This window comes from Neofelis nebulosa, chromosome X, assembly GCF_028018385.1.
Source record: "Neofelis nebulosa isolate mNeoNeb1 chromosome X, mNeoNeb1.pri, whole genome shotgun sequence".
Lineage (NCBI taxonomy): Eukaryota > Metazoa > Chordata > Mammalia > Carnivora > Felidae > Neofelis > Neofelis nebulosa.
In genome coordinates this window covers 98,560,074-98,577,436 of record NC_080800.1, presented here as the reverse complement: position 1 = coordinate 98,577,436, position 17,363 = coordinate 98,560,074, and the positions used below count along the sequence as shown (strand labels likewise).

At 49.9% G+C, this 17,363-nt stretch overlaps 1 protein-coding gene and 1 long non-coding RNA gene across 3 annotated transcripts; one reads left to right on the top strand and one right to left on the bottom strand.

The window, feature by feature from the left end:
- Positions 1–555: 555 nt before the first annotated feature.
- LOC131502825 (uncharacterized) lies at positions 556–7,454 on the top strand. The gene is made up of 3 exons (XR_009257208.1): positions 556–773; positions 5,398–5,469; positions 7,187–7,454. It is a non-coding gene; the product is annotated as an uncharacterized LOC131502825 (long non-coding RNA).
- LOC131502818 (homeobox protein ESX1-like) lies at positions 1,098–14,978 on the bottom strand. 2 transcript variants are annotated; one of them, XM_058713858.1, is made up of 4 exons: positions 14,184–14,978; positions 7,577–8,018; positions 5,381–5,426; positions 1,098–1,663 (listed from the first exon to the last, which is right to left on the bottom strand). In XM_058713858.1, exons 2-4 carry the CDS (start codon positions 7,999–8,001, stop codon positions 1,295–1,297), a joined length of 840 nt encoding a protein of 279 aa, XP_058569841.1. In that variant the 5' UTR covers positions 8,002–8,018; positions 14,184–14,978; the 3' UTR covers positions 1,098–1,294. The 2 variants fall into 2 exon arrangements, with proteins under 2 accessions (XP_058569841.1, XP_058569840.1); XM_058713857.1 differs by lacking the exon at positions 14,184–14,978 and adding an exon at positions 8,179–8,323.
- Between the last annotated feature and the right edge of the window lie 2,385 nt (positions 14,979–17,363).

Genomic DNA, 17,363 nt, shown 5'->3' with positions numbered 1-17,363 from the left:
ACCCAGGCCGCCCGGGTCCCGGCGGGGAAGAAGAAGGTGAGTCACGGCGGCGGCTACGCAGACAGCCTGCGGCTTCGCGGCGCTGGGGGAGGGGCGGGGGGCGGGGGACCGGCCTCGATGGGAGCCTACGCTTCCGCCAACCAGAGGCCACGGCCTGGAACCATCGCCACCGCGGGGGGGTGGGGGGGGTGGGGGTGGCCCCCGATATCAGATCCGGGAGATCCGCGACGCCCCGGCTCACAGACCCCGCTGCGGCGCCACAACCCAAACCTGGGGGACGGGGGGAGACATTTTGGGTGCACCGGCGAAACTCGTCCCCGGGGCCGGGGTCGTCCTGGCAACGAGAAGGGCTGTGTGTGCCAGTGTAAACAACCCGATCGGGCACCAGGTGCACGGTCTCGGTTCCGCAGGAGCCCCTCCGCCACCCCAAGTCCGAGGGGACAAAGACCCAGGTCCTTTCTCAGCTGCGGACTTGAAATGACCGCACGCGAGAGCGGCGGGCCATAGGAAGGATTTCGCGGAAAGGTGCCGGGCAGCTGCGAGCTGGGGGCCGAGCGATGCCGGGCCCTGCACCCCTGGGGAGTGGGGGACAGGGGAGAGAGAGCGAGCCCAGCGCCGGCCTGGAAGGGGGTCTCGCCTCGCGGTGCCTCCGCAGGCGCCGGACCCTCCCGCTGGAAGGCCGCGCGGCCCGGTCTGGTCCGCCCGCGGGGCAGGCGCCGGACGCAACTTGGAGAGCACCAGACGCACACCCGGCTGCCGCTTCTCCGGGAGCTGTGAGTAGCCCCTTCCGAGTTTCCCTGCCAGTGCTCGGCTGTGCCCCAGCTCCTCGGGGCGACTGGGGCCCAGCCCCGCCCGGAAGCCACCCGCTCCTGCACCTCTGCGGGGTCGGGCTTGCGCGCGGGGCGGGAGGACGGGGTGGCCGAGGAGAGGGTGGGTCTCTGTAACCCTGCCCCGGGCACGTGGGCACCTTCGGGGATGTGCCTGGCCTGCCGATGGTGGCTCAGGGACAGTGCTGCGTGAGAGCAGGTGTCCTCGCTTTTCCCTATGAATGGCAATGCCCATGCAACTGACTGACCCCACACCACACGCAAAAACAATTGTAGAGAATTCACAACTTTATTGAAAACGTAAAAAGTGCCCTAAAATAGAGGGTCAGTGAATTTGACTTCTCTTTAATACATTCAGCACACATTTAATGAACTATTCGTTATTGGCGACAGATACAGAAACTTGAATCTGGCTCAAAAACATCTCGGAAAAAAACTGTCACAGATCCCATTCTTTGGGAAAAGGATTAAGGAAGAGCCACGGGTGGTACCGCACCAGGATGGGCCATAGGAGGACAGCCATAGCGAGGGAAAGGTGGAGGGCAGCCACAGTGACGAAACAGTGGAGGGAAGCCACAGGGAGGGAAAGGTGGATGCAACCAGGGAGGAGGAGGCAGGAACATAGGAGGAAAGGGTTGCATGGGCGGGCGAGGTGGCCCCGGCATCATTGGCTCCTGAGGCATCCATACACAATCTGGCCCCCGATTGAAGATGCCACGGTAGGGTCCACCCACGTTAAAGTTGAAAGGGGGGGCCATGGCCATGGGAGGCATGTTTCTGTACCTCAGTGCCCTCTGCTGTCTTCTCAACTTGGCCCTCCTATTCTTAAACCAAACCTTCAATCAGAGAGAAAAAAGGATCGTTTTAGTATGTGGAGCATTGAATGTCATACATGAAAAAAAAAAAAAAACCCAGCAGGCTACTCTCTACACCCTCAGGGTTTTAAACTGCACCAGGGAAGCTACTTCCTTGTTGCTAAATTATCCTAGGAAAGTTACCACCGAGGGGTCTCCCTTCAGCTCGCCCTCAGACGGCACCGGTGCACTACGTGCCAGGCTGTGGCTTGGCTTATTGCTTTCACTCTGTCCTCCCACCTCGCGTATTATTTTTCCCCACCCTGACAAACAGGTGTAGCTGAGGAATGGCACTCCGTCCCTGCTGTTACTCTTACACGTGCTGGGCTGTGTCCTGACAGCTGGCCCTCAGCTGTCCAGCTGCCACGGACTCCTAATCACTAGGCTAGTGTCACCCTGCTTGTGGGGAAGCTCAGCATACAGTCCTGCTGGGGCGACAACCCCCAGTTTGCAAAGCCCGTCTTCAATGTGCAGTAAATAATCCATAGGCACGTGTGGGATTTTGAAACCAAAGGTTTCTTTGAAGGATGACTAAAGGGTCATTCGTTTTCTGAAACCTCTTCATAGTTGAAAGGATGGTTCTGTGAGCGAGGCTTGGGCTTGGAGGGCCCAGGAGCCTGTGGCTTGTCTTGCTGGGACACAAGTTAAGCTGAAGCACCGGACAGCACCTGGACGTTTTACACTTCGGGGGCAACGAAGGTTTAGCCTGACTAGGACCACATTTACTCAAGTTCTCAAAATCTCTGCCCAGCCAGCAGTTCGGGGGCAAAGAGGCACAGCACCGTTGTCCACTCTGCACCCTCCACCCTGCCCCACCCTCCAGACTTCCCTGGGCTCAGCACCCGGTCAGCGCCCTCTGCTCTGGCTACAGTTCCAGGACCCTGGACAGGAGCCGCTGCTGCCCAGCAGGGCAGGGCCCCCTAAGCCCCTCTCCTCAACCAGGAGAGCCCCATCCCATCCCTCCTTCTCCTTTCTTTTTTGAGTCGAAGCATAGCTGACAATACAATATTATGGTAGTTTCAGGTGGACGACACAGTGATTCGTCATTCCTCTGCCTTACAAAATGCTCACCACGATCAGTGTGATCACCATCATCACCATACAAAGTCATTGCTGTATTTTGACTGTATTCCTTCTGCTGTACTTTTCATCCCCGGGACCGATTTACTACATGACTGGAACTTGGCGCCTCCTAATCCACTTCACTTGTTTTGCCCGTCCCTCTCCCCCTACCCCGCAACAGAGTTTCTCCTCTGTATTACAGTCTGCTTCTGTTTTGTCTGTTCGGTTAAGATTCCACACATAAGTGAAGTCATATGGTTTTCCTAAGGCAACAAGGCGAAACTGACACTTTAGGGAGACAGCTAAGCATGTGGGAGAGGAGTCACAAAATGGCTCCTCCCGCCTATCTGCCAGCTATGAACAGTACAAAAAACAAAACAAAACAAAACAAAACAAAACAAAACACCTGTCCTTTGGACTCCACTGTCCTTTCCACATCGTATTAATGGAATTCCTTTGTATTTAATATTTGTAGACATTCCCAGTTGGCAAAGGTTACTTGAGACTAAGGGCCTCTACTCTCTCTGTTGCCTCATTTTCCCTCTCCCAGCTTCGTAGTTACTTGGTCTTTCTGCTGCTTGAATATGAAAAGTCTAAAGAAACCGGTGCTGGGAGCTCCTTTTGGGGGATCCAAGTTTACCAGAGGCCAAGTCTACACAAGTGCAAGCAGCCTAACTGAGGTGGGTTATCAAAACAACTCTTAACTGAATTCGCGAAATAGTCGAGGGGACACCCATTAAAATGTTCTTCACACAAACGCTTTATGTTCTCAGTTATATGTGGAATCTAAAAAAAAGCTCAACAAACTCATGGAGCAACATCGGATCTGTGAGTGCTAGAAGGGTGGGTGGAGGAAGGGCCTAGAGTCGGTCACAAGGTAAAAGTTGCCACTTTTGAGATAGATACGTACCAGGAAGATAATGTGACATAACGACCAGACTTAACACTAACACTGCCACGTGGCATGTATGGCAGTCAAGAGATTCAATTTTGTTAATGTTTTTTTATTTTTGAGAGAGAGCGCGAGCAGGCGAGGCCGGAGAGGCAGACAGAGAGGGAGACAGAGGATCCCAAGAGGGCTCCACGCTGACAGCGGCAAGCTGGGAGCCCCCTTCCTGCTCTTGTGCCCCCTGTCTCTCCCTCTCTCAAAATAAATAAGTACACTTAAAAACAGAAAAAGAAGACCAAAATCTCAGGTGTTAGACATTCCTCGAAGGACCATTCGCTAATGCGTGTGGTACTCTCACAAATTTGAACGTGAGTGATATCCCCAAATAATTCTCCCCTTACCCTCCACCTCGTTAGACTGGCTTCCCCCTTTGTTGAGCTGATGCAACCTTGTTTGAAATTGTTGTTTGGGTTTATTTTGTCTTGGACAGATTTCGAAGGTTGCGACTCCCCCCTCCCACGTCTACCATAATGCACAATCTACTCTTGAACTATGTTTTCAGGCTGACAGATCAAAGAATTCTGGGAAATTAAAGTGGAGGCCTGCCACTCTCCACACCCCTTTACCAAACACTTAAAAGCAATAGCTCCAAATTGGAATTGATTGAATTTAAAAATGTTGAAATAAAATAATTTTTTAATTAAAAAAGAAAACTGCCTTACTCCAAATCCTAGAGTAACAAATCATAGATGTTAAAAAAACAAACAAAACACAAAACAAAACAAAACGAAAAGCAATTAAGCAGTGAAAATCAAAAACATTTTTGAAATTTTTAAATAAAATTTAAAAAATAAATCAAACGAATTTTATAATTAAAAAATAAAATTGCTTTAGTCTGGATCCTAGAGCAAAAGATCGTATTCAAAAGGAAAACCACCACATAGGGCGCCTGGGTGGCTCAGTTGGTTAAGCGTCCAGCTCTTGATTTCTGCTCAGGTCATTATCTCAGGGTTCGGGGAATTAAGTCCCCATGTCAGGCTCTGTGCTAACAGCTCAGCACCTGCTTGGGATTCTCTCTCTGCCCCTCTCCTGCTCGCACAGACTCTCTCTCTCTCTCTCTCTCTCAAAATAAATAAACTTAAAAAAGGAATATACGTGCAATATACTACATATTTTTATATGTACATTTATATATTAAGTGTATTTCTACTTTAGATAAATATAAGCATTATTCTACGAATTAAATGTATTGTATATCTTATATAATTTATATTTACTCCATTACACACATATTTTTGTATTTATAATATATATAAAATACACGTATAGTTATATTAGCACGTAAATATATATTGCACGTGAAAATAAGTATACTATACATGTGACATATAATTATAAAAGTATGTGTATTATAAGTCTAATTTAGTGACCTAAGAAAGTACATACGGTAAGGTGTAGCTTAGACAAAGGTGTATATATATGTGTATGCAAGGGATACTATACTATACCAATCTTTTCATTCCTTTAGGAAATCATGTTCCCTCTGGTAATGGGCAATTTCCAAAACCTGGGCTTTATGTATCCCACCTTCCCCTCCGCAAGACCCAAAAGTTCAACACTTATTTCCCAAATCTAAAAAAGGCAACAAAAACACAGAAACGAGAGAAAGTCTATGACCAAGGTGCCCCAAATCCTGAAACAGGTTTAAAATGGCTCCCAGCGAAATTGTTTTTTTCGGGTTTACTGACCTGCAGTCTGGCTACAGGCACATTCATGAATCTCGAAAGTTCCTGGCTGAGGGGAGAAAAATCGCAAGGATCAGTATATGGAGTTGGCGGTGAGTTAAAATATAGGATTTTTCACTCATCTTTTGAAAAATTGTTTTCGGGGAGATGTCAGTGACATTTTATGAACCAGTTTCTGCACTAGGAAAAGTCACGCCATTTCAGGATTTACAGTGAGGTTCAGTTGACAAAGAATTTAAGGGAAGCCAAGTCTTGGGTAAAGGAGGCACAGTCCCCAAGAACACGTGACATTCTAATTCAGTTTCTTTTAGTGTTATCAACACCAAAATGAAAAAGAATCTGACTGAGGAACTATCTGTATGGACTTTCAGTCATTGCTCTTACCCAATTTATGGGTTAAATTAGAGCCCTAAGGGGCGCCTGGGTGGCTCAGTTGGTTGAGTGTCCGACTTCGGCTCAGGTCATGATCTCGCGGTCCCTGAGTTCCAGCCCCGTGTCCGGCTCTATGCTGACAGCTCAGAGCCCGGAGCCTGTTTCAGATTCTGTGTCTCCCTCTCTCTCTGACCCTCCCCCGTTCATGCTCTGTCTCAAAAATAAACAAATGTTAAAAAAAATTTTTTAATAAAAATAAAAAATGATAAATTAGAGCCCTAAAACAACATGCGTTCTCTCTCTCTCTCTCTCTCTGTCTCTCCCCTCCCCTCCCATCCCGTCCCCTCCCCCATCTCTCTTTATCTATCAGTAATGAACCCAGTTAAGAGTACATTCCCACTAGAGGCTAAAGGATGGCACAAACTGCTGTTTATTCCTTGGTCGTGCTTTGTTACGTTTTTCTATCACTAACTTCCCCCCTGCCATCCACCATCCACCCCCCAACACACACACACACACACACACACACACACACACACACACACCACACACACATACACTCTCCCCCCCACCCCCGCCCCCACTATTCTGTAAGGGGTAGCTTGAGGCTTCCTTTGAGGGCAGTTTTTCCTTCGGCACGATTTAATTTTAATTTTTTTTTCAATTTTATTATGTTTTCTTTTCTTTTTTTTTTTTAAATGCTTATTTATAGTTGAGGCAGCGCCACGCGCAAGCGTGGAAGGGGTGAACAGGGAGGGAGACAGAATCCAAAGCATTTCAGGCAAAGTCAGAGGTGGGGCTGGAATCCCAGAACGCTGAGAGATCTCTCGACCTGATGAAGTGGGACGCTCAACCACTGAGCCACCCAGGCGCCCGATTTACAGTTTTCTTAAGTAGGCTACGGGTCCAAAATGGGGCTTGAACTCACCACTCGAGATCAAAATTCATATGCTCTACGGACTGAGCCAGCCGCGCCCCTTTTCTTCTTTTTTAAATTTTAATTGATTTTTAAAGACCTCTAGCAAAGTTTAAGGCAATGCAGAACATTCACTACTCGAGACCGTTTTCCGGTGCACTATTTAAAAATACCAAAATCAGGGCAGGGCCGACTGGCGGGTTCGGTTGGAGGAGCCTGTGACTCTCGACGTCAAGGGTCATGAGTTCCAGCCCCACGTTGGGTGTATTTAAAATACATAAATTGGGATTACTTTAGTGAGTTGGGATTACCTCAAATACGTCAATAATTTAAAAATAACACTAAAATGTAAAAATAACACTAAAAACCGGGGCAGAAATAATCCACAACGAGCAGATTTATCACCATTTTAAGCAAAGGCGGGATCCTACTAGCCCGTTTGCTCCCGCGTCTCAGACTTCTCGCCCTCCCCCTTTCCCCCTCTTCCCCTCCCCCCCCCCCCCCCCCCCCGCCGCTTCTAGTAGGATTTTCTAGGACTTTCTTCTATTAGCCGCAGCGGACAGTTTTCCGGCTCCAGATGTTCCCCTCCACGCGAACGTCCCCCTTGGTCCCCACCCGCAGAGCCCTCAGCTCCCGCCTAAACCAAGGGAGGCGCGGGACCCGCAGCCTCGAGGGCCGGGTAGGTTTTACTTCAGCCACGAGGAGAGAGACACGTGACAAGCCTCCGCGCCACCCCCCCACCCCCCCACTCGCCGCCGTCCCGTTCCCGCCGTCGCTCCCCCCGCCAGTCTCCGCCGCGGTCTCCCCCCCCCGCCACAGAACCACCCCGTTCTTCCCGCCGCCCCCCCCCCGCCAACCCCAGCCACTCCCCCCGAACCCCGCACAGGCGCCCAGCGCAGAAGCCCACTTACCGCATGGTAGTGCTGGGATACTGGGTGTAGTGGAACAAGCTCTCCAGGTGGCGCACCTGCAGCGGGGTGAACATGATGCGGGGGCCCGCCGGCTGCCTCCCTCCCGGAGCGGGAGCGGGAGCAGGAGCCCGAGCCGGAGCCGGAGCGGGAGGCGCGGAGGGGGGCAAGCGCTCCTCCTGCTTCGGCTCCACCTGCTCCCACTGCCGTGGACTGCGGCCGCAGCCCACATCGCGGGTTTCGCAGCCCGGGGGCCACGGATATCCAGCGCCCACGTTGCCGGCCCCTTCTCTGCCATTGCTGTGGCCATAACCAGCACCGTCGTCGCCGCTGTCTTCTTCCTCCTTGATTCGTATGCCTGCCGCCTGCTGCTCAGGTGCGAACTCGGCCCTGGCTTTCTCCGCCTCTCCGTTTCTGGTAAGCGACATCCCCACTTTCTTGCTTTCTGCAAAAGAAGAAATCCAGAGACAGATATCAGCATCAGAGCCCGGGCTGTGGGGAGGAGACCAGGGGAGGCATCTGAGGGGTGGCCAGACCGCTCCCCTCGCCCAGGGACCCTTCATTTCTGGGACGTGGCGAAGACGCTTGTCCCGACGGGCACAGACCACGCAGCTCTTCCCGGTCCTCGTCGACTCCCAGGCTGGGGAAGCCCGTGACTTCGCGCTTGAATTGGTTGAAAGGATCCATAGTATCCCTCTGCCGTCCTGTGTGGATCTGCGTCTGGATCTGCTGGATCGCTGGGTCACACATGAAGCGGTGGCCTGCCACTGAGCTCCGGCTACGCTGCCGTGCCGTCGAGTTCAGCTACCCAGCGTCGGGCTAGGCGCTTTATATATACCACCCTTTAGTGGGGGGTGGGCTCGCCGCGGTGCGCATGCGGCTGGGCTTGGGCACCAAGTGGGCGGGTGCTCCTGCCAAGAGGGCTGGGGTGGGGAGCACTTGCTCTAAGGCATCGGAGGGGACTATGGGTAACCAGAGCTGGCGGCTTCGGTTGTAACTTAGCTCGTGTCCCCCAAACTGGCGGCATGTCTCCCCCACTCCCGAGCAAGGGGCTGTGCTGCATTGTGTTTGCCCATTTCCATAGGGTGAGAGACAGACCTCACCCTAGGTCTGGAGACCTGGCAGAAATGTTGGGACAATCTCTCTTGGGCCAGCCCCACCCCCACCCCCCAACCTCTGGACCTAGCAGCCGGTACAAAGCAGCGAATAGTCATCAAACGAATGTGATCAGCTCTGAGGTGGCACACTCTTGAGTTTCTTCAGCGAGATGCTGAAGTTAGAGCCCGCCAAACTCCCGGGTACCCGGGAACAGGAGCTGGGGCTTGGGGTTGCTGATCGTGCCTGGTGCTCAGATGCACTATGCAAATAAAACCACACGTGCCCCTTGGGAAAGTCCGGTGCCTCCAGAATTTCAGTGATGAAGCTACATCTCGGTGCAGGGCTACAAACCTGCACAGTGCATTCAAGGCTGCTTAAAGTGCACAAAGCTCCTGCTTTTTTTTTTTTCTTGCAATTTTTCTTTTTCAAATATTTGTTTCTTTGTCTCATTGTAACCGCCAGTCCTGAAGCATTCCTGCACAGCAGCTATGCCTCTAGCTATAGATTTCTCTATACAAGCATGCATGTCCCTCAAGGGTTGGGACCTTTTGGACGTGGGTAATTTCCCGCCGCCATTTCTCCCTTCCCTCAGCCTCTCGGTTTTTCTAGAAAGATCTTCCTGAGCCCTTGCTGAGGGAATAAATGAAGTTTACTTCTTTTGTTTTTAAGTTTATTTATTTTGAGAGAGAGCACAAGCGGGTCGGGAGGGACAGAGGATCTCAAGGGGGCTCTGTGCTGAAGGCAGAGAGCCCGATGGGGGGCTGGACCTCATGAACCCAGAGATCATGAAGTGAGCCAAAGCCAGATGCTTAACCGACTGAGCCACCCAGGCACCCCTAAATAAATTTCGTTTCTTGTTGGTTGTTTTTCTTTTCCTTTTCCTTTTTTATTTATTTATTTATTTTTCTTACGGCAGGGGTACATTTTTATTGGTCGGAGAGTTGAATTTATGTAGGGTTTTGGTTTCTCCAGGTGAGTACAGAAAAGAGACAAGGGACAAGAGATTTGGGGTATAGCAAGGAATCCGTGATAAAGAGTGACTCTACATAGTTTTATATAGTTTGTCAAAACTCAACAAATGTAAGTTTGAGATTTGTGCATTCTTCGTATGTCACTTTTACATCAACAGAGGAAACCTGTAAGCAAATATTGTACTCCACTTAATGGTATGCATGCTTGTTTCTTGTCAAATAAAAGGGAGCAGAGCAGATTGAGGGCTCTGTGGTTTTCCCCGCCAGGACTGTTTTATTGACGTTCCAAGACTCGTTAATATCCTAAATATTGAAAACAGCTTCCCACAGTGGGCCTTATGCTCGACAACGTGCTCGATTTATCCCTCGTTTACCCCACGGCCATTCTCCTCACCCCCACTTGAATTCAGACACTCCATCATTTCTGTGGGTTCCTAAATGCATCACGGGCCCTAGTCACCTCACCCACTGGGTCTCAGGGATAAGTGCCCCTGCCTCATGCCCCTGGAGGATGGGTAAGAAACTAACTAAAAGAGGTTTGCGGACCAATTCGTTTTCAAAGAGGTGGTAAGGGATGCAAGGTGACTGCGTCCTCCTGACGACTTTAACCAGATGTTTCCTCCTCAGGGAGGCCCTTGTTGAATGCCGCAGGCACCTCCCCCGCCTCGGCTGGACACCCTATGCCCAGGTTTGACTTGAGATTAGTTATTGCGTGAGCGACCGACGAGGGCTTTCATTCTGTTTGTGCTGGACTAGCTGCGATTCTCCGTGACCGCCGAGGGGACGCGTTCTTTCGTGTCTCCCGTCCCCATGGAGCCTTCCCGCTGGCTCCATCCCAGTCCCTCCCGTGTCCCGAGACAACTATTGCCCTACCTTGGCATCAGTTGTGGCAGTATTTTCTTCAGTAACTTCACACTTTGCAAACCTTAACAACCGAATGGAGCCTCGTCCTAAGCAAAAATAGCCACGACTGGGGTTCGATGTGCCGGGTTTATGGCCGTGGGCGCTCTGGAGGCAGCCTGCCGGGATGTGCGTCGCGGCTTGCTCGCCCTGGCTAGCTGGCTAACCTGTTGAGTTGCTGAGTCTCAGTTTCCTCAGGTGTCCTCATCCGTATAACGAGGACAGCAATAGCCACCACCTCACCAGGGTGCTGCGGGAGTAATTGAGGTGACAAAAATAAAATATTTCCAGTGGCCACGCCACACTGTCTCACATTTCTGATTTCAGCCAATTTTGTGTTTCTTTATTCGCAAGGGTCCATGAGAGAAGACAGGTGCTGGTTGTTCTCTGGCAGTTGACAACGAGGACAGAAAGTTTTCTTGCGACCGCCAGGTCTCCAGGGCTACATGTCATTTGGGGTCTTTGTTTTTTTAACTCTTTTTTTCAGTCATCTCTCCACCCAACGTGGGGCTCGAGCCCATGGCCCTGAGAGCAAGAGTCACACTCCCCCAACTGAGCCAGCCAGGCGCCCCGCTACATGTCTGTGTGTACCTACCTGGGCTCCCGTCACCAAACCTCGTGGCCTGCTGTGCTTACAGGGCCCCGTGGCAGGTAGTGTGGGCAGCGCCTCCAGCGCAGACCCAGCCTTTGTGCCCTGGCTTCTCCCAGTCTGAGCGGAGGGATCAGCCCACATGAGAGACAGAAGCTGAAAATGATGGAGCCCCACCCCCACTAAGTTGCTCTGTGGCCCGGGTGGATCAGCTGACATCCCTGTGCCCCCCGGGCCGCATCTGTACAATGGGGGTCACGATGGTACCCCCTCTCCTGAGCTGAGAAGTGTACAAGGTGATAGAAGTAAGGCCCACAGGACGGGCTCCGACGACCGGAGCTGATGCTGGAGGTAAGGGGTCAGGGCTGAGGGGGCTCGGGCTGTGCCTGGGCCCTCGCCGTGATCGAAGGTGCCGGACACGGAGCATAACCCCCGCCCCTGGGTGCGTGTGCGGGCCTGTGGAGTGAACGCGGCCGCGCTTGCTCGTGCTGGTGACCTCACGTGAGTGCTGGCTGCGCACCGGGGCCTGGCTGACGAATCTTGCAGCCGTCCGCGGGGAGGGGAGGAGAGCGGCGCGAGGCGTCACTGTTGCTTACTGAAGCAAGGCGACGGAGGCGTGGGGAGGTTGGGGGACCTTCCCAAGGCTATGCAGCTTGGTGGAAGTGGGCAAGGGTCCAAACCTCTGAAGACTGTTCCTGGCAGCCCCTGGTAGAAGCGGAGTTGGCTTTCGGGGAGCAGTGGGGCTTCCCTCACGTCTCAGAGTGAGCCAACGCTTGGTAAATGCTAAGCAGGCTGTGCGCAGAACCGCAGTTAGAGGGGGGAGGAGAGGGGCGCCTGGGTGGCTCGGTCGGTTAAGCGACGGACTCTTGGTACTGGCTCAGGTCGTGATGTCGTGGATGTGAGATCAAGCCCCATATGGGGCTCCGGCCCAGCGTGGCTCCTGCTCGGGGTTCTCGGTCTCCGGCTCTCTGCCCCTACCCGACTCGTGCGTGCGTGCTCTCTAAATAAACAAACGTCCGTACAAACAGAGACAATAGGAGAGGGTATTACGAGCAACCCCGGGAGGGAAGAAGTAGAAAGCTGAGCTCAGGAAACCCGGACACAGCCAGGGTGGCTGTGGAGCGTGACCTCGAGAGGGAGCTAGAGAAGAGCCTGCAGAGAACTCCATATCCAGCAGGGAAATCAAGTTTAAATATTACGTTGGGGTCGAATTCAAGGGAGGTGTTGGGATATGTGCATCTGGGAGCATGGAACCCTGTAAGTTTGGGGCAAGCGAGACTCATGAAAACAGTGTTTTAGGACGAGGTTCTTGGAGGGGAGTCCCAGATGGCTCTGGGTTCGGCTCACTGCAGTTACTGGGCTCGGGGATCAAGGTGGAGAGCCAGAGTCCCTGCCTGGAGGCCACATCGGTCCACAAGGTGCATGAGGCGTCCCCTGGAATTGGGATGTAAACGTCTGTGTGTGTAGTGGCATTACGGTGACGTGTGCACCTTTCATCAGCTAGAGTGGCGACCGCGCCCCTAACCACCCCTTCCGCCTTCATAAATGTTATAGGAGAGAACAGGGGGCTGAGGCAAGCGAGCAGGCTCTGGAGTTGGGTGGAGCACGCGTGTCTGGTTTCCGGGCACAGCCGTGTTCTTCTGCTTTCATGGTATATTCTCACCTCACGACACTGGCAAGCCTTCCTGTCTCTGTGCCTCCGTTTCCCCAGCTGGAAATAGGGCAACTCTTCCTATTACTACCACTGTTTACTAAACTAGTGATGGTCAACTCACAGAATTCTTAAGAAGTCGGAATGAAGTATGGAAAAACAGTTTCCTTCTCTCTCTCCTTCTTCCTCTCCCTTCCTGTCTCCTTCCCTCCCTCCCTTCCCCTCCCCTACATCCCTTCCATTTTCCTTCTCTCCCTACCTTTCGTCCTCTCTCCTTCCTTCCTCCATCTTCTCCTCCCTCCTTCTGTCCATCCTTTCCTTTTATCAAAACTCCTCTCCTCCATTCATTCTTCTCTTCTTGCTGTGACAATTTCAAAGAAACTCAAGGGGTGCCTGGCTGGCTCAGTTGGTGGAGCATGCGACTCTTGATCTCGGGGTTGTGAGTTCGAGCTCCACATTGGGTGTAGAGATTACTTTAAAATTTTTTTTATAAATCTTTTTTAAAAACATAGGGGCACCTGGATAGCTCAGTCGGTTAAGTGTCAGACTTCAACTTCAGCTCAGGTCATGATCTCCCGGTTCGCGGGTTTGAGACCCGCATCGGGCTCTGTGCTGACAGCTCAGAGCCTGGAGCCTGTTTCGGATTCTGTGTCTCCTTCTCTCTCTGCCCCTCCCCTGTGCGTGCTCTGTCTCAAATAAAATAAACATTTTTTAAAAATTAAAAAAAATCTTTAGGGACGCCTGGGTGGCTCAGTCGGTTAAGCGTCCAACTTCAGCTCAGGTCATGATCTTGTGGTCCGTGGGTTTGAGACCCGCATCGGGCTCTGTGCTGAGAGCTCAGAGCCTGGAGCCTGTTTTGGATTTTGTGTCTCCCTCTCTCTCTGCCCCTCCCCCGCTCATGCTCTGTTTCTCTCTGTCTCAAAAATAAATAAACATTAAAAAAATTTTTTAATAAAAATTTTAAAAATCTTCTAAAAAAATAAAAGAACCTCAAGACAATATGTGTTTTCATCTCTACATCTTTATTTGTATGGACTTTCCAAAAAAACCCAGAAATTTCGGCTACATAAGCACAGTGACAACAATAATCTCTTGGAATCATCGCCCAGTCGCCTACATTTAGATTTCCCTGATTACCTCAATAATTTTAGAACTTACACTTTGTTGCATCTGCAATGATGAAATAGAGATCTCAATGGAGTTATTTGCATATAGAATTCCAGCCTTAGAGAGAGGAGGAGGTGGGGTGCCTGGCTGACTCAGTGGGAAGAGCGTGTGACTCTTCATCTCCGGGTCATGAGTTTGAGCCCCACATTGGGTATAGAGAGTACTAAAAAAAATAATAATAAACTTAAAAAAAAAAAAAAGAAGAGGAGGAAGTTATAGACAGACCCGGGGTACCTGGGTGACTGAGTCGGTTCAGCCTTTGGCTCTTGATTTCAGCTCAGGTCAGGATCTCATGGTTTGTGAGTTGGAGTCCCGCATTCGCATTTGAGTCTCTGCTGTCAGCACAGAGCCGGCTTGGGATCCTCTGTCTCCCTCTCTCTCTGCCCCTCCCCCACTTATTCTCTCTCAAAAATAAAGATTTTTTTTTTTTAAAAGCTAAGCAGATTTTGTGTTCACTGCCCTATCTTGGGACACCACGGACTCTTCAGGTTTGTTCCAGGAAGCTGTATCATTTGCACATTAAATTCCAGTCTAGAGCCTGGTACACCGTGTCCCTCTGCTGTAATCTGGTGTGAAGGGTAAAATTCCATGAGTTTTCTTTCAATTGTGTCTGATATATTAGACCATTATGACCCAGAAACTTGTAGAATCACCACTGTTCCTGGCTCCATGTGGTGAAATAAACAAATGCATGTGTGTGTGTGTGTGTGTGTGTGTGTGTGTGTGTGTGTGTAATGGTATATCATTTGGCCTTTAAAAATTAGGGAATGTCATTTACAAGAACTTGGATGAACCTGGAGGACGTTATGCTAAATGAAATAAGTCAGGAGGCACCTGGGTGGCTCTGTCAGTTAAGCATCTGACTTCGGCTCAGGTCACGATCTCATGGTTCTCAAGTTCCAGCCCCACATGAGACAAAGGTGCTGTCATCACGGAGCCCACATAGGATCCTCTGTTTCCATTGCTCTCTGCCCCTTCCCTGCTGGTTCTCTTTCTCTATCCCAAAATAAATAAATAAATTTTAAAAAGAAAGAAAGAAAGAAAGAGAGAGAGAAAGAAAGAAAGAAAGAAAGAAAGAAAGAAAGAAAGAAGCCAGACACAGAAAGATAAATACTGCATGATCTCACTTATATGTGGAATCTAAAAGAATTCACCTCATACAGAGATTAGAATGGTGGTTTTCAGAAGCCGAGGTTTGGGAAAATGGGGAGATGTTGGACAAAGGGTGCAAAATTTTAATTATGCAAGATTAATAAGTTCTAGAGACCGTATGTACAGCATGGTGAGTACATTAACAATACCATATTGATACTTGAAATTTGGTAAGAGGATAGACTGTTTTTTTTAAGATATATATGTCAGGAGCACCTGGGTGGCTCAGTCAGCTAAGCGTCTGACTCTGGATTTCAGCTCAGGCCATCATCTCCCGGTTCCTGAGTTTGAGCCCCAAGTCGGGCTCTGTGCTGACGGTACAGAGGCTGATTGGGATTCTCTCTCTATCTCCTTCTCTCTCTGCCCCTTCCCTGCTCATGTTCTCTCTCTGTCTCTCAAAATAAATAAATAAAATTTTTTTTTTTACAAAAAGATGTAGGGGGGCCTGGGTGGTTCAGTCAGTTAAGACTCTGGCTTTGGCTCAGGTTGTGATCTTGAAGTTCATGGGTTTGAGCCCTGCTTTGGGCTCTGTGCTGACAGTTCAGAACCTCGAGCCGGCTTTTGATTCCGTGTCTCCTTCCCTCTCTGCCCCTCCTCTGCTCACGCTCCGTGTGTGTGTCTCTCTCTGTCTCTCTCAAAAATAAATAAACATTAGGGGCGCCTGGGTGGCTCAGTCGGTTAAGCGTCCGACTTCAGCTCAGGTCATGATCTCGCAGTCTGTGAGTTCGAGCCCCGCATCGGGCTCTGTGCTGACAGCTCAGAGCCTGGAACCTGCTTCAGATTCTGTGTCTCCCTCTCTTTCTGCCCCTCTCCTGCTCCTGCTCTGTCTCTCTCTGTCTCAAAAATAAATAAAAACATTTAAAAAAATAAACATTAAATTTTTTTTAAATACATAAATATAAATGTCAAATCCCTTTTTTAAATTTTTTTATTTTTTTTTTAATTTTTTTTTAACATTTATTTATTTTGAGACAGAGAGAGACAGAGCATGAGCAGGGGAGGGGCAGAAAGAGAGGGAGACACAGAATCCGAAACAGGCTCCAGGCTCTGAGCTGTCAGCCCAGAGCCCGACACGGGGCTCGAACTCACGGACCGCGAGATCATGACCTGAGCCGAAGTCGGATGCCCAACCGACTGAGCCACCCAGGCGCCCCAAATCCCTTTTTTTTTTTAATGTTTATTTATTTTTGAGAGAGAGAGAGTTGGGGAGGGGCAGAGAGAGAGAGAGAGTGGGACAAAGGATCCCAAGCAGGCTCTGCATGGACAGCAGAAAGCCTGACGCAGGGTTCAAACCCACGAACTGAGCCAAAATCAAGAGTCTGACGCTTAAGTGCCTGAGCCACCCAGGCACCCCAAGAAGGCAGATCTTAAGTGTTCTTTCCAGAAATAGAAGGCAACTACGTGAGGTAACGGTATGTTAGTTATCTTGATTTTGGCAATCATTTCACAATGTATACATACATATATCAGAATATCAAATTGTAAAAGAAAAAAAAGAATATCAAGCTGTATTTCTTAAATATATGGAATTTTTATTTGTCCATTATACCTCAATAAAGCTGAAAAAAATTCAGGTAGAATAAAAGAGACACAGAAATAGAGGAGCGGGAAGAAGAAACTGGTAAAGAACACCAGGTAAGGACATTTAAAATAACGGCATCTGCAACGACAATCATGGGAATAATAACTAACCGTTATATAGGAATAATAGCTAAGTATTATAGAGCACTTAGAACGGTCTTCTTGCTTTCCTCTCCCACTTGTAACCCTTTTTCTCCACCTTCCCCAACTCCCAACAAAGAATTTGCACTTACAGATCTGTTATTATCTCAAACTAAAGCCGTTTGTTCATCATCCCCCAGGCAGCTGCTGAGTGCCTACTGAGTGTCAGGCCCTTGGAATTCTGTGATGAATTCCAGAGTACTCCTGGATGTACTGATGTACGCCTAGACTACACTCCCCATGATGAGCACTGGGTAATGTATAGAACTGTTGACTCGCTATATTGTATACCCGAAACTAATATAGCACTGTATGTTAACTATACTGGAATTAGAATTTAACACTTAAAAAAATGGGGCTCCTTCCTTCCATGCAGGAATCTAGTGGGGGAATAAAACATGGTGTCAAAAGGAAACGTAAAACAAGTAAGTTCCTGCCCTGAAGGCGATCTGCACGGGGCCTCTCATCACCTCGCTGATCGTCAGGGCTGCTTCGCCTGACCTGGCTGGAAAAGTATTAACTAAAGTAAAATAAAATTAA